The sequence below is a fragment of the Haliaeetus albicilla genome, chromosome 20 (genome assembly GCF_947461875.1).
Source record: "Haliaeetus albicilla chromosome 20, bHalAlb1.1, whole genome shotgun sequence".
NCBI classification, from domain to species: domain Eukaryota; kingdom Metazoa; phylum Chordata; class Aves; order Accipitriformes; family Accipitridae; genus Haliaeetus; species Haliaeetus albicilla.
In genome coordinates, this window is record NC_091502.1 from 8050513 (window position 1) to 8064414 (window position 13902).

The window sequence follows — 13902 nt, forward strand, 5'->3', positions numbered from 1 at the left end:
CGTTTCGGCGCCCGCGGGAAGGAGGCGGTGGCGGACGCCGGGGCCGCCCCTCTCCCGCCCACTGCGGCCCGCCCAGGGCCTGCCCGCCTTGCCCGCCCGGGGCCGGCTCCGCAGCGGCGGCTGTAGCTGCAGCCGCCGCCGCCCGTTGCAGCGCCGGCGCTGATGCCTCCTGCGGTGCCCCGGCAGGGAAGATGGCGCCGTCCCACGTCCTCAAGTGTTGCCAGAAGGTGTTGGCCTGGGTGCCCGTGGCCTTCATCGCCCTGGTCGTGGCCTGGTCCTACTACGCCTACGTGGTGGAGCTCTGTGTGTGTGAGTGGACGGGGAGGGTCGCGGGCGCCGGGATCTGCCAGCCGGCCGGGGAGGACCCCTCACCACCCGCCTTCTCCCCCTGCGCCCCGCCGGGGTTTGCTTTTCCCTTCGTCCGTCTCACGCTTTCCTTCAGGCGGGCGAGAGGAGACGCAGCCCCCCCTCGCACCCGCCGCGGCCCCGGCGCTCCCTCCGGGGCCGGGTTTACCTGTTGTCCCCCCCCACTCAGGCGCTTGTCCGGGGCCGCGGGCGAGGACGGCGGGAGCCCGCCCTCAGGCGCCTCGTGGCGGCGGGGTCCCGGCCCGGGGTCGCCTGTGGAGAAGCGAGGGACGGGGAAAGGGGAGAGGAGGCCCAAGCGGGGGGTCTGGGGCGCTTCCTTTGGGGACAAGGCCCCTCAGAGAGGCGGTGAGGGGTCTGCCCCTCATGTCTCCCCCAGAGAAGTTTCCCCTCTCTGTTTTTCTGTTGTTGATCCCTTTTCCTGATATATGGAATAATTCCTTGACCACCTCACGGGTGTATTTATTCCCCCCCCAAGTAAGAACCCCAGTGTCATTGAGGCTGAAAATGTCCCACTTAAGCGGGCAGGAGAAAGGATTTAGGGCTTATGGGGTTTTGTCAGGCCGTGTCTCGGTGTTATGTAAATCTGACTTGCAGGCGGTGTCGGTCAGGATGATATTTACCCTTCTCTGTCTTCAGGAGGAAACTTCAGGAGGATGTTGGCTTTCTCCAGGCAGGGTAAACAGAGTGGCACGGTGATGCGCAGTATTTGTCAGACTTGGTAAAACTTGGAAGCAGCGTAGGAAAACTAAGGAATGTGTTACTGAGCGTTTGACATGTTTAAGTAAAGCAGCTGAAATGAAAAGGAAAAAAAAAAACCAAAAGTACTGAGAACTATTTTAAGCTCCATATAGGTCTACTTAGTGTCTGTAGGTCCTTGTACTTATTGCTATTTGTGTAAAATACATGCTTTGATATCCCTAGATAGAAATAAAAGGCATGCATGTACTTTTTATCTGGGCAAACTTGTAAAGACATCTTTCCATTAGAAATAATCAGTTACTTTTTTTCTGCAGGACTTAGGTTTTTGGATAACTTTCCTGAACGCCAGTGGTATTTCACAGCCTTTTGTGTTAGCTTTACATATGTGGAGTGGAACATAAGCCACAGGCAAAAAGTCACTTGGACTTAAAATAGTAGAAATATAGTTGTAAAGTAACGCTTGTTGGGATATTACGTGAAATGTTAATATGAGAGAGTTGCAAATATACCAGTGTATCCAAACTTGCCAGATTACTATGGTTTACTTGTCTGTCTGTGTGAGTAAATAGTACCACCTTTTGGGGAAAATCGTGCTTAAAACTATAAACACTTGGAACCAAATTCTAGACAGTCTTTAATACTAGAGGTCTGGGGCATGGACAGTTGTTACAGTAGTCCTGAGAGGAGCTGTGCGAGGTTATAGACTCACATTTTACAGGTGTGATGTGAAGGTTTTCTATACCCATAACGGTCTGACCAGTATGACAAAAGGCACGTTAGGGCTATGCGTTTCTTCTCTTAAACGAACAACAAAGCTTCAGAGATTAAGAGACTTGCCCAGGGTCGCACAGGTGGTCTGTGGCTGAATTGGGAACAGAACCTTGACCTCCCAAGTCCCAGCTCTGTGTCTTGATCACAGAGTGGGTCAGGGCTGGGTGCTGGTGAATAGTTTCTCCTTCACAGGCATAGAGAAGCTGCAGAGAGCCTTTCTGAGTTCATTAGGGTTTCATTTGTGTGAAAATTGTTGAAAGGGTTGGCTCCTGTTTATGCAAGAACTTTCACATCTATAAATCTGGTTTCTAGACGTCTGGCACTTTTTGCTCACAAATCAGCTTTATTCTTAATGTCTGCACATACAGACTATTAATAAAAAGTGGTCATTTAATAAGAAAATTACTTGCTGATTTTTATTGCTGTTACTGAATTTTATAGTGTTACCTGTCTAAATCATACTTGGTGAACAAGGATTTTTTTTTTTTTCCTGTGAGGTTTTTCTGCTGTGGGTTTTGTTTTGGCGGGGCGGGGTTGGTTGTTTTTAACCTGTTGAATTTTGTTTACACTCTTGATAAAAGGTCATCTCATCAAGGGAGAAGAAAGGGGGTTTGTGTTAGGGGTTTTTTCCCCCCTTTGTGTGCTTTTGTTTTACACTGCAGTTGAGTTCAAACCAGCATAGAGAGGATTTATAGTGCTCCTTACATTTTATTTTGGTTTGAGAACTACTGCGCTATGTACTATGAAGAAGAGCAAGGATGTGCCTTTAGCGCATGGCTAATGAATGAGGTGATGCTGGTCTCTGCAGATGTTCACATACAGCAGGTGCAGAAGCAGGGCTTACGGCTTGTTGCATTTCTGTGTGTTTGGCAAAGGGCACAATATGCAGCTGATGTGTGCCTGGGTAAAGGAAAGACAGAGGAAGGGAAGCTTTAGAAAAGAGGAGACACAATAGAAAATTTCGAGTAAATACTGAGAGTAAAAGAGAAATTGAAACCCCACAGACACCAGTCTATTTTTAAAGGTTATTCTTAAAAGATTAGATAACTGTTAAGATGTGAAGCTAACAAGGAAACAGGAAAAGAGAAAGCCTTTGTTCCCCCAACTATTTCTTCTTCCTGGTTGGTTGGTTGTTTTCCTCCTTGTAGTCCCTGCTCATGTATTAAGAGTTAAACATATGTATTCAGTTAGTAGATCAATTGGGAAGCCAAGCTTAATGTAGTATCATAAAAGATTCCTAATAATCGAAGCAGAAGATGGTGTAGTAAAGTTGTAGCTGCTTCTTTCATCACATCACTCTTTCCCTTTCAGTTTTGCTTCTCTGTGCTGCTTGCCCCACCCTCCTGTGCTGAGGTGCTCACGTATTGCTCAATGTCTTGCTTTTGGTGTCTGATGGACTCAGTCTTAGTCTGTAATTCACTGCTAGTATGTATTTACTTGGTTATGCCTCTTCCATAACCCTAAATTATATTACTTACATACTGGCTGTGAACACTGAGGAGGACTGGTCTGAATAAGATGAAAGGAGGTTCATGAGCTAGTCTGTTGTTTTCCTTCCGTGGAAACTGCCGGCATCACTGTGTCTTTCTGAAGCATTTCTGTTGTATGCTGGTGAACACTGGCTTATTTAGACCACTGTTGCTGTGTAGTTGTGATCCATCAGGTAAATTAGCTATTACGCTAATTGGAAAGGTGAAAATAGCCCTTTCTCACCAAATGTGTAGAAGTTGAGGGAATGTCAGCAGAGTGGAAAAAATCTGTGAACACTTGTAACTGAAGGAACTGTAGAAGACTCGAGGCAACATCTCATTCAGATTTTTTTTTAATGTTTTAAAGTAGAAAAACATGAATGAACACTTTCTTACTAGATTATTTCTTCTTTTCACGTGTAACTTACCCAGAGCTCTGTTTGCAAGAAAGCACACCTAGAAATACATAAGGGATACTGTAAAATAGCTTTTCATTAGTTTAAAAACATTTCATGTGTTCTTTCTCGTTATCAAAACATGTTTTGCTTTTAACATTGCTTTTGTAAACAATGGCTGTATTATGCTGTTAGTGAATTGAATGGATTGTGTCTGCTTTCCACATCCCTTGGAAGCTCAGAAAGAGTGGGGCTCTTGTGGTTTGTTTTCACTTATCGTTGACTTGTATTTTATTACCTATCCCAAAAGTTTTTGTAGGTGATAGGCTGTAATACAGACTGGCTAGACAATGGTCAGAAGACACTGTTTTGACACACATAGCAGGAGTTGATGGGTGAAGCCAGACTTTCCTACAGGCAACCCTTTTGCTAAAACACTAGCAGAATTTGTAGTGCAGTCTGCACTGAGAAAAAGAGAAAGCAAGTTAACTTTGGCTGAGTTGTCTGCAGATTTAAAAAAAAAAAATTAAAATCTTGTTCAGGTTAGGGTTTTACTTCTATAGTGAGAACTCTGTGTTCTGAAAAGCACGGTCCTGGCTCTTCCTCTGGGCCCAGAGTTATAAGGAGAATGGCTTGTTTTACGGATCTACTAGTCTTGTAAATGTATGTTTTCATGCCTCAAACTCCACAGAGCATGGAAAACTGTGATTTTGAAAGCTACAGGAGTAACAAGTTGTGTGTTCTTTTCAAAGCATCTACTTAGAGAAAGGTTTGGGTGTTTTTAATACAGTGTAATGTCTAATGTGTCTAAAATCCTGGCAAACAAAGCAGTTTAATTTAGAATTCATAACTTGGTGTTAATGGTACAAATTGAACTCCTTATTGTTCCAGGAGACTGCAGTAGGTCTTGTCAGTAGGGAGATAGCTCTGATTTCCCCAAAGCACAGTCCACATGAGAAGCACATGGTGATCTGTTGTAATGCTCCCATTTGAAGAGTCTGTTGAGTAGAGAGAAGGTAATTCCATCTGCCTCCTCCAGAAGAAATCTCTACTGAAAATGCTAACACAGTAGCTGTCAGACAATGGCAAGGTGATGTCAACAGCAGTGTGTCAGTAACTTCTGATTTCAAACTACAGAAAAAGCTAAAGTACCAGCTCTGAAGTACAACATTTGCATGTTAAGCATGCAAAAAGCATTCCCGTAGGAAAAGAGGGTTATCTTTCAGGAAAAAGGAACAGCAATTTAAACAAGTTAGATCATTAGTAACAGTTAACTATGTTTACATGCCTCTCATGAATTTCAAAATAAAGGAATTGAACTGCTTTGGATGCCCTTAGTTGTGTTGTAGTGTCTCAGCTCAAGCTGTGCATATTATCATCTCAAATGAGAACCTTTTCTGTTATTATAAATGAGTAGAATTCCTGTTGAGGTGCTCAGTCTGGATACAAATGTATTAGTAAACGAGATGCTCAGCTTGAGTAGAAAGATTATGTATCATCTTATATCTTACATGGTGCTTTGCACTGTATTGGTCATATTAGTTTATAAGGATGGGTGGGCATGCGCCCTTTATATGGCATGAAACCTGCTCTCTTGGCAGTCCTCTAATGAAAAAATTGTTCCGAGAGCAACAAAACTAGTTACCCTGGTTTCCTGGGGAGTTGTCTTGTGTCTGCTCTTGCTACTCTTCTGCCAGCAGAAGGTCTCTGTCCCTCTTCTCCCTCCCAAGCCCTCTGTCTGCAGTGCCCACCGCAGCCCCAGCCCCTCCATTGTCAGTTTTACTCTGTATCTGCTAAACCATTCCTGACAGCTCTGCAGTAGTTGGCATCTTTCCTTGATCCCTAGTTACCATTTGGTCAAAAAGAAGTGGGGTGCGGTGGCTAGTTTGGTGTTGCTTAGCTTGCCAGAAGGGCAGGCAGAAAATGAGCAGCTGCTTCCTAACAGGGAGTGTGGGCTTGTCTCTTCTACCCATGCAGCAGCTTTGGTGAAACTTACTGGCATATACTTACAGTGAGACCTCCACTGAGCTTCAAAACTTGGCCAAAACTGGTCCATGGACAGGATGGCTTTGGAGTAGGGGAGAGAAGAGGCTTAAGAAAAGCAGGGAGCTGAGCACAAGTATCTGAGCCAAAGCAGGAGCTCTGCTTGTGGTGTTATTCTTTTGTTGTAGCTGTGATCATTCATTGCTTCAGTACTTCCCAATCGTCTTTTAGATGTGAACTGTAAAGCTTTTGTTCTTGGTTTGAAAGGGCTTGGATAATATGAGTAGTTAAGATTATGAAAAATAACTTCTCTCAAATTTTTCTCTGGTAACAACAGTAGGAGCTTTCTGTATGCCTTTACAGTTAGAACAGTCAACTAAAAATTCACTTTCATTTTTAATCGGGGGTTTTATGTTACGCCATCACTCACTTGTCTCCCAGTTTTCCTACAAGACACTATGGATGAAAGGACCAGAATTTCAAGTGTACATTTTCAGTAGACGTTACTTGGAGGTCTCTGACTCTCTGCATGCTATGAACTTAAGGGTCTGTTGTCTATTGAAATGTAAATAATTAAAACTTTATTCTCTAGCATCTTATATTTTTATGAGTTAATGTAGATGTGCTTTCCGCACCCATCTTTGTAACACCGTAAATTCTTTGAGTATCTGAGCTGAAGTGAAACATTTGGATGGCACTGCACCTTCTTTTACTTTTGGAACTTGAGACTGCCTGTGATGGAAAATGGGAGTAGGAGAAATCCTGGCTGTGTGTCTAAAATTGTGCCTGTAAATGCTGAGGGTTTATTGGGTTCATCTTTCACCCATTCAATACATACATCAGTGTTTATCCAACTCTTTCTGTTCAATGGTGTCCTACAACTGGGAAGAGTTTATGCTGGTTTAACACGTACTTTTCTTACAAGTGTTATAAACTATAGGTTCCTGAGTTTCCTGAAACACTTTTATGGAGTTTTCAACTCAGTCATTTAACTCCTCTTCACCCGCTGCATATTCTTCCTGAAGAGTATCCATTTTTCTCTCATTAGTATGTATGAAATCTAACAGAAACATTTGAGAAGTTACCACAGGCCACTTTTCTGTGTAAGCTGCATCTCCACCAAGGTGAATCAGGTGTAAAAAGGATAATGAGACTGCAACAAATAATTTGTTCTTTTAGCCACTTCCCCAATTCTACCTCCTTCTGCTGTCACTAAATTGTTTTCTGTGGGATGTGCTTAACTCCTGTCCTGGGTCAAGGAAAAAAAAAAAACAACCAGACTTTTCCCCCTCTTCTGCCTTCCCTTCCCCCAGCCCCCAATCCTCAGTGGAGTGCCTCCTATATAACCTTTGATTGTCTTCTCTTATCTGTGTTAAAAATCAAGTTCCTCCTCTGCAGCATTTCAAGCCTCTGCTTTTCCTTTTTTTCAACAGACCAAATTGCTCATCCGTTCCTTATGTATGTTCCCTTTTGACTATTAAAATTGTCTTATGAGATTGTCGAAGAGAGCTGGATCACAAGAACAGCATGCTTTGCGGTTTCTGCAGCATGCTCTCTGATGCTATATATGGTGCAGCATTGTCTTAAATGTGAAACACGGAACCATTTTAATCATGTGATTTACAGAGAGATCAAGTGAGAGTTCTATGCAGGGGTTTTTTGTTTGTGGTATTTCAGTTGTGCATCCTGATGTGTGTTTGTCTCCAGAGTGGGGAATTCTTGTGCATCTCTTATGAAGCCCTAAGCAGGGAGATAGCTGTTTTTTCTTTTTTCTTTTTCTTTTTTTTTTTTTAATTATTATTTTTAGCCTATTTGGGACAAAAAATTTTAGAGGTGGAAGTAATAATTCATCTGGAATTGCTCAAGCTGCCACTGCAGAGAGAATGAAACAAAATTTACATTAAATCTAAGTAACCTTGAGAGGAACAGACATGATTTGTTTGAAGAGACCTAAACAGACAGTTATTTTATAAGCTGGTTTGCAGTTGTCTGTTGTAGACTTAAAACTTATGCTAAATGGCTTGGCTACTGTTTTGTCATAGTGTGAATGCAGAGAACCTATTATTGTACTGTGCTTCTTACCAACAGTCATTCCTTTTAGGTTTGTCAAGCTTGGATTAAAAAAACAGGAAAGTGAAGTATATTTCCACAATGCTGGGAGTGATGGTACCTGAAGGCTTTCACGTCTATGGGTTTGTGACACATAGATTTACCCAAGCATTGCAAAGGAGCCCAAAGTAGAGCAAAATTTTATTTCTGTTCTGTTTTGAAAAATCCTATGTAACTGACATTCAGGTCTTTTTTTTTTACAGGATCTGGAAAAGGATGCAAGTTGTGCATAGGATTTTTGTGGGGATGTTTTGTGTGTGTATATATTTTTATCAGTTTAATCTACTGGTCCTTAAGTTTAATTTTTTATTTTTTTTAATAATAATATATTTTTAAAAGCTTGAGTTCAGCCTAGTAATTGTATGCAGAGATAATATTTGCTGTGTTGCAGGGTAGATACCTGCTGAGATAAAGCTAAAGCAGCAACTGGTGCAGAGGGTAGGCTTGAACTTTTTTAATAATTCATAGTTTAGACAAATTATGAATTTAGACAAAGGGAAGCTTAAAGACCTTCGAGCGCTAGATTCAGTCATTTTCTCTCTTTTGTGTGGCTTTTTTCTATTGACATTCTCAAACTTGTAAAGATCCTGTGTTTCTCCCTACTTCCGACACTTGCAGAGCCACCTGGGGAACCCGATTGCCAAGGAGCCGTTAGGAGTGCAAACAGGGACCTGTTTGTGAGCAGAAACGACAGTCTGGGAGAGGTGTTAGGCACATACAGGACATCAGGAGCTGTGCTGCCATGCCTCAGCTGCCTGGTTTTGTGAGTCTCCTTTCCTACTGTGTGACAGTTCTCTCCTCTTGCTGCACCTCCTGATCCCATCCCAGTTCATTTTTCTGTGTAGCTTCTCAGGAGGCAGCAGGTTTAAGGGTTTGGGTCATCTCGCACTTAGTCATAGATGTTTAGAAGTAATCACTTGCCTGATCTAAATTTCCATAACTCAGCGTGGTTCCTGACTTATGTGTGAAACAGTGGCAATAATTTCTCTTTCTTCACAAACATTATTTCCCACCAGTGTATCACACTCCAGCACTTCACCTGCAAATACAGATATTCTTGCAGCTGCATTATGATATGTGATATCCTAAGAAGATGACAGCAAGTTAATTCTCTTAGTAGGTGTCATGCATGCATCAAACTCTTACTCTTTCGCTAGGCAGTTTGCCAGGCCTGCTATGGTACATCCAGTGCTTTGCCATGGGAGCCTTCATGCATCTCTGAGGTGTAGTAGGCAGCACTGTTTCTGCCCTTGGCACATGTTGTATTAAGATTGATTTATAGTATTTCAGCTGACCATTTTACAGAGTCTTGAGTTAATGCTTTCCAAGACTTACGTGGTGGTCTGTCAGCAGGCAGGTGAGCTCTGAGAAATTTATTTATTTAGTTATTGGAAGCGGTATTTACTGAATGAGAGCTGTATGATAGGCTATGCTCTTTTGTATGCTTGCCTTTCTGTTTACTCTGGAGTACTTTCTAAGTTTTAGTATAGATCTTTTGGAGTATCCATAAATGCCTTTGCAGTGGCTCATGCAGTCTTTGCGCTGTCGTTTTTTCATGTTCCTAAGTGGTCAGGTAGTTAAATGAGACCTGGTGCCACAAAAACATGTCCTTCTGATCTTTGTCCTCTAGCCAAAACTTTCTGTCCTGTTATCCCTGATGTTTTTCCCCTCTGCAGCACCTGGATCTTTTGTTATGTTTCTGGGGAGTCGCTGGTTATTTCTTCCTTTTTGCAAAGAAACTAGAGGAAATAGCTTTAGCTACAGTCAAGGTTTGTCAGTCCAGGTAAGGTTTAATGAGTGACATTTTGTTTTGCAAGAACAAGCAGCAAAGCCTCCAGCATTAAAATGTGGTAGCATTTGTTATCAAACAGCTTGATGAGCAATATATGGACAGATTCTCTAAATCACCGTGAGTCTTTGAAACTTTATTCCATAAATATTTTAATAATAAAAATAATAAAATATTAAGTATTAATATTTACAAGTCCATGTCCCGATCCAATGTCGGGGAAGGTTTCAATATGATCCCAAGAGCTAGATTAAGACACGAACAAGGTCAAATGCTGTATACCCAGAAGAGCTTTTATTATCAAAAGTATCAAAAGTGAAAAATAGTGGCAATAGGATAGAATGGAAGAAGAGGTAGAAATTAAGCAAGCAGTCAGGATAGGATTGCTAGGATAGTCACCACCACGGATCCAGCAGCGTCCCGTTGGTCCTCGATCTTCAATTCTTCGGTGGTGGGGAAAAAGCCCCACGGCTTGTCTCTATGGGTTTTTATAGGGCATATTTCGATGATGTCATGCACTGCATGTTTCATCTATCACACAATCTTCGCATGATTGACATTAGAAACCGGTATCTTATCAGCTCCAGCCCAGTTTCCTCCCCTGGATGCCTCAATGGCCTGGTAATCGTCCTTATTGGCAGAGGAGTGTCCTGCTTAAACAGGGCATCTCGGAGGCGAAGGGCTCGAGATAAACAGTTCACAGTTCCTTGAGATGACAGTCCAGTCCCTCACACCTAACAATCTTTGAGACAAACGGCTCGAGATAACAATTCTGTCTCTTACAGTCCAGTATGTTGAAGACATGAATTCCCCACCATTAAACTTTTCCACAATTAACAGATGCGTTTTTGAATGACATGTTTTTCAAAACAAAACTTCCATAAAGGGCTCTATTCAAAAGCTTGGCTTACCAATATCTTGATGGGAGTTCATGTAAATTACATTACTGGCTGCTATGTTATTAATGTGTTGCTGGCAGAAGATGAGCTAGTCTTATTATAGGCAGTTTCGTATTTAATCTCAGATGGCAAATACCAATCAAACCTGATTAACATTACGAAAAAATTGACCTTAAACACTTTATCTGAGGAATCCAGTGACCTAATGCATGGGAGGAGGTCAGCTTACCGGGCAGTTTGATTTCTCCCATTACCTGATGAACTTGGCAGCAGCAAAACCCATCTCTCGGAAAACAGTGTGCCTAATATTTTGTAATGAGATTTACAAGGAGCTTTTATCCTAATATTTGAGGAAACACTTGTTGCAAGCAGGGCCAGTAAGTAAGGAGAGAGCTGATTTTGGAAGAGTCCAAAGCCAAATGCAAAGAAGGGTGCCTCATTAACAAAGTGGATCCCTACCATCTGCTGACGGTTCTCGCCACTGTGCGATGGTTCATGTCTGCAGGTCACAGCAGCTGTGTCTGGAATTTTTGTTCCCCATGAACTGACACTTCTGCTCTCCTGCCATCATACCTCACAGCTGTGTGGAATAGCTAAATAAAGACTGTCATTCTATTTTCATCTGTCTAGAGTAGAAGTAAATGGATTTACTAGTAGCATCCTGAGCCATAAGACACTCAGCTTTGAGTGACCTTAATATTCAAGGCAGGTGTTGACTGGCAGTCACAACCGCAAATTAGTGAAGTGTTTGTTTTTTGAAAAGAAATGGTAACTCCTTAATTACCTGAAAAATTCTGTTATGAGAATGAATTGTATGTTGTTGGGTTGTTTTTTGGAGGTTTTTTATTTTTTACTTTAAATCTATTGATGGTTTCTAGTATTAACCTGCAGAACACCTAATCTTTTACAGGGTGTATAAGACAACTCGGTACAACATATGATACTAGCACTCTGTCAACACCAGCTGATTATCCTGTTTGTCTCTCCTATCTCTTGCAAGTGTCCTAGTAGTGTCTTAACTACAGAACCACTGGAGTTACTCCTAACACAAAAAGCCCTTCCACATATCCAGATACTTGAGTGTAGTATTACTATGAGCTTGATCTGGCCAGCCTGAGTGTAAATACTCCTTCAAATGTAAATGTAATTAATTAGTGGTGTGGACATGCACTAGCTCCACTCAGATGCTTCTGAGTTTCCATGCCTTTCTGCCGATTCTGTTTTTTCCTATTCCCAGATGAGCCAGAGGGAGTACAGCTCACTGACTCATGCAAGTAAGAGATCTCTCTGTCTTTCAAGAAACCAGGCTTGCTTTTGGCTATGTCTGATAGCTTAAAGGCAGTATTGGAAACAGTTTATGTGCAGCACTTCCAAACTACTAAGCAGTAAAGCTGTTACTGTTATGATAAAGTAGAATTTTGGGGAAAGAACCGAATGAAGACAGTCAAATAATTTGAGTGAGCAGCTGAGGAAAGCATGTAGAAGTAATGTTAGGGTTTAAAATCCATCAAAATGCAAACAGAATGAGCAGTGGTAATAATGTTTAAATAGCTGAAGAAAATCAAGTTACATTAGGTTTCTTTGGGCAATTATGGTAAATTGAAAGTGAATAGTGCTTCTCAGGCAGTAGGGCTTTTCAAGGACAACAGACCTGGTCCATTGCTGCAGCTGAATGCTGACTTCATGTGCAGAAAAAGCCTTTCGTTATTTGGGCTGATACATCTCTGAATATATTATGGTTCTTAGTGCGGACACAACTATGGGATGTTGAGGTTAAGACCCAGCAACATTTCCTCCTGCATGCTCCAAGTGTAACTCTTGGTTTCTGAATAATTTAAAGCGTGCAGGCATCCTCGGTGAGAAGACCATTAGGACACCTTTGGTATAACTTTCAAGAATATTTTCTAAAAGCAGAGGTAAGGAGTCATCTGTAGGATTTCGTGGGTTCCAGAAGTCAGCTGCCTTCATAGCTGTGTTTTTGAACTTTGGAAGTGCTAGCACAGAATTTACTGTTGCCAGAATACACAGCAGAAGTCTTTTCAGTTGTCACAGCTTAATTCATCGCTAAATGTAACTCAGTACCCAAGGAGTATGTTGCATTGATTATGCTAATTTCTGCTGTAGCCCTGTTTGTATTTACACACGTACTCTCTGCATTGAGGCTGAAAAGACCTTGGCTAAATAAAAAACTCCTTTATTACTGTGATAAGAGAATGTTTTCTGGGCAGCGAGTCTCTGGCTGCTCTAAATTACTTGTTATAATGAAAGAATTGTGTTAATATTGTTTTAACTGTATGACAAATCATAATGATGGCTGGTAACAAATAACAAAAGAGGTCTGCAGCACAGCTTGAACTGCCTTATTTGAAATATTAATTCATCTTACCTGTCCCTGTAATAATGCTGCTTTGAATCCTTTAGCAATGGGCATGGAGATCATAAACATAGAAAATCTGGCAGCCATAAACAGAGCATCCCCCTTGCAGCAAGGTGTCTCTTTCCTGCCTGCATTTTCTTCCTCCTTTCTCCCCCGCCCCAGATTTCTCCCACACACACGCTCCCTGCAGTGCCTTTGAAGGCATCATCTTGTGATCACTTGAAGTCACAAAGTAGCTCACTCAAGTGATGTTGCTGTGCACAGTGTGTGTGAGGTGTTTGGACTCTAGTTCACATGCTTGTGGAAACAGCTGCACTGCTTTAAAGCATTGGTGGCCCTGGCAGAGTTTCTTTTCCCTCTTGTGACTGACTGTGCATAACCCAGGACAGCAAGAGGCCATTCGCTGCTGTTCACCCTTTATCACTGCAATTCCCTGCTGTTTGTGGTCACTCAAACTTGCCTTCATTAGCAGCTCAAACCTGACCTGAACTATCTGGGAAGGCACGCGCTCACTTTTTTTCAGAGGGGTAACTTCATACACCCCTGCAGCAAGAGTTGTCCACCACAGGTCATGCCCCTGAGGCAAGCATTGTGTTAGACCTGGGTGATGGTGCACCCATGCTGCAGACCAGACCCAGGCAGTGCTACCACTGGGGCACACAGTGTGGCAAGGCATCCTGCTTCATGCTGGTACAGCACAAAGGCCGTGGAGCCACCTGTCCAGCCTCACCATTCTATAAAACATTAGTTTCTGAATTACTTAGCAGTGCATTGGGGGGAAACCTGTGTCCTATTCCTGGAGATCTGGAGTAAAAAAATACATCAGTCTAGCACCATATGAAGATAAAACAATTCTAGGTTCGTATGGCTCAAATTTCTCTAGAGGACATTCATTCCAGCTGGTGGCAAATCATGTGTGCAATTCCTGGGCCCCCATAGCCTTTCAGCAGGGACCTGGCAGCATCTTCCTGCGTTGGCTTTTGGCTACATGATGCTGTCAACTCAGTCATCTTGAGTCATTTGTCTAAAAACAACTCTCTGCTGC

At 42.4% G+C, this 13902-nt stretch overlaps 1 protein-coding gene across 3 annotated transcripts in view; it reads left to right on the forward strand.

Moving 5' to 3' along the window:
• The first annotated feature begins 62 nt into the window (after nt 1-62).
• ZDHHC20 (zinc finger DHHC-type palmitoyltransferase 20) overlaps nt 63-13902 on the forward strand; it is a 50041-nt gene continuing 36201 nt past the window's right edge. For 2 of the 3 annotated variants that reach the window (XM_069808162.1, XM_069808163.1), the window contains exon 1: nt 72-309. In XM_069808162.1, coding sequence (XP_069664263.1) covers nt 192-309 — 118 coding nt within the window. In that variant the 5' untranslated portion in view covers nt 72-191. Of the gene's footprint in view, nt 310-13902 lie in introns of all 3 variants that reach the window. The other variant, XM_069808165.1, reaches the window with a different exon arrangement.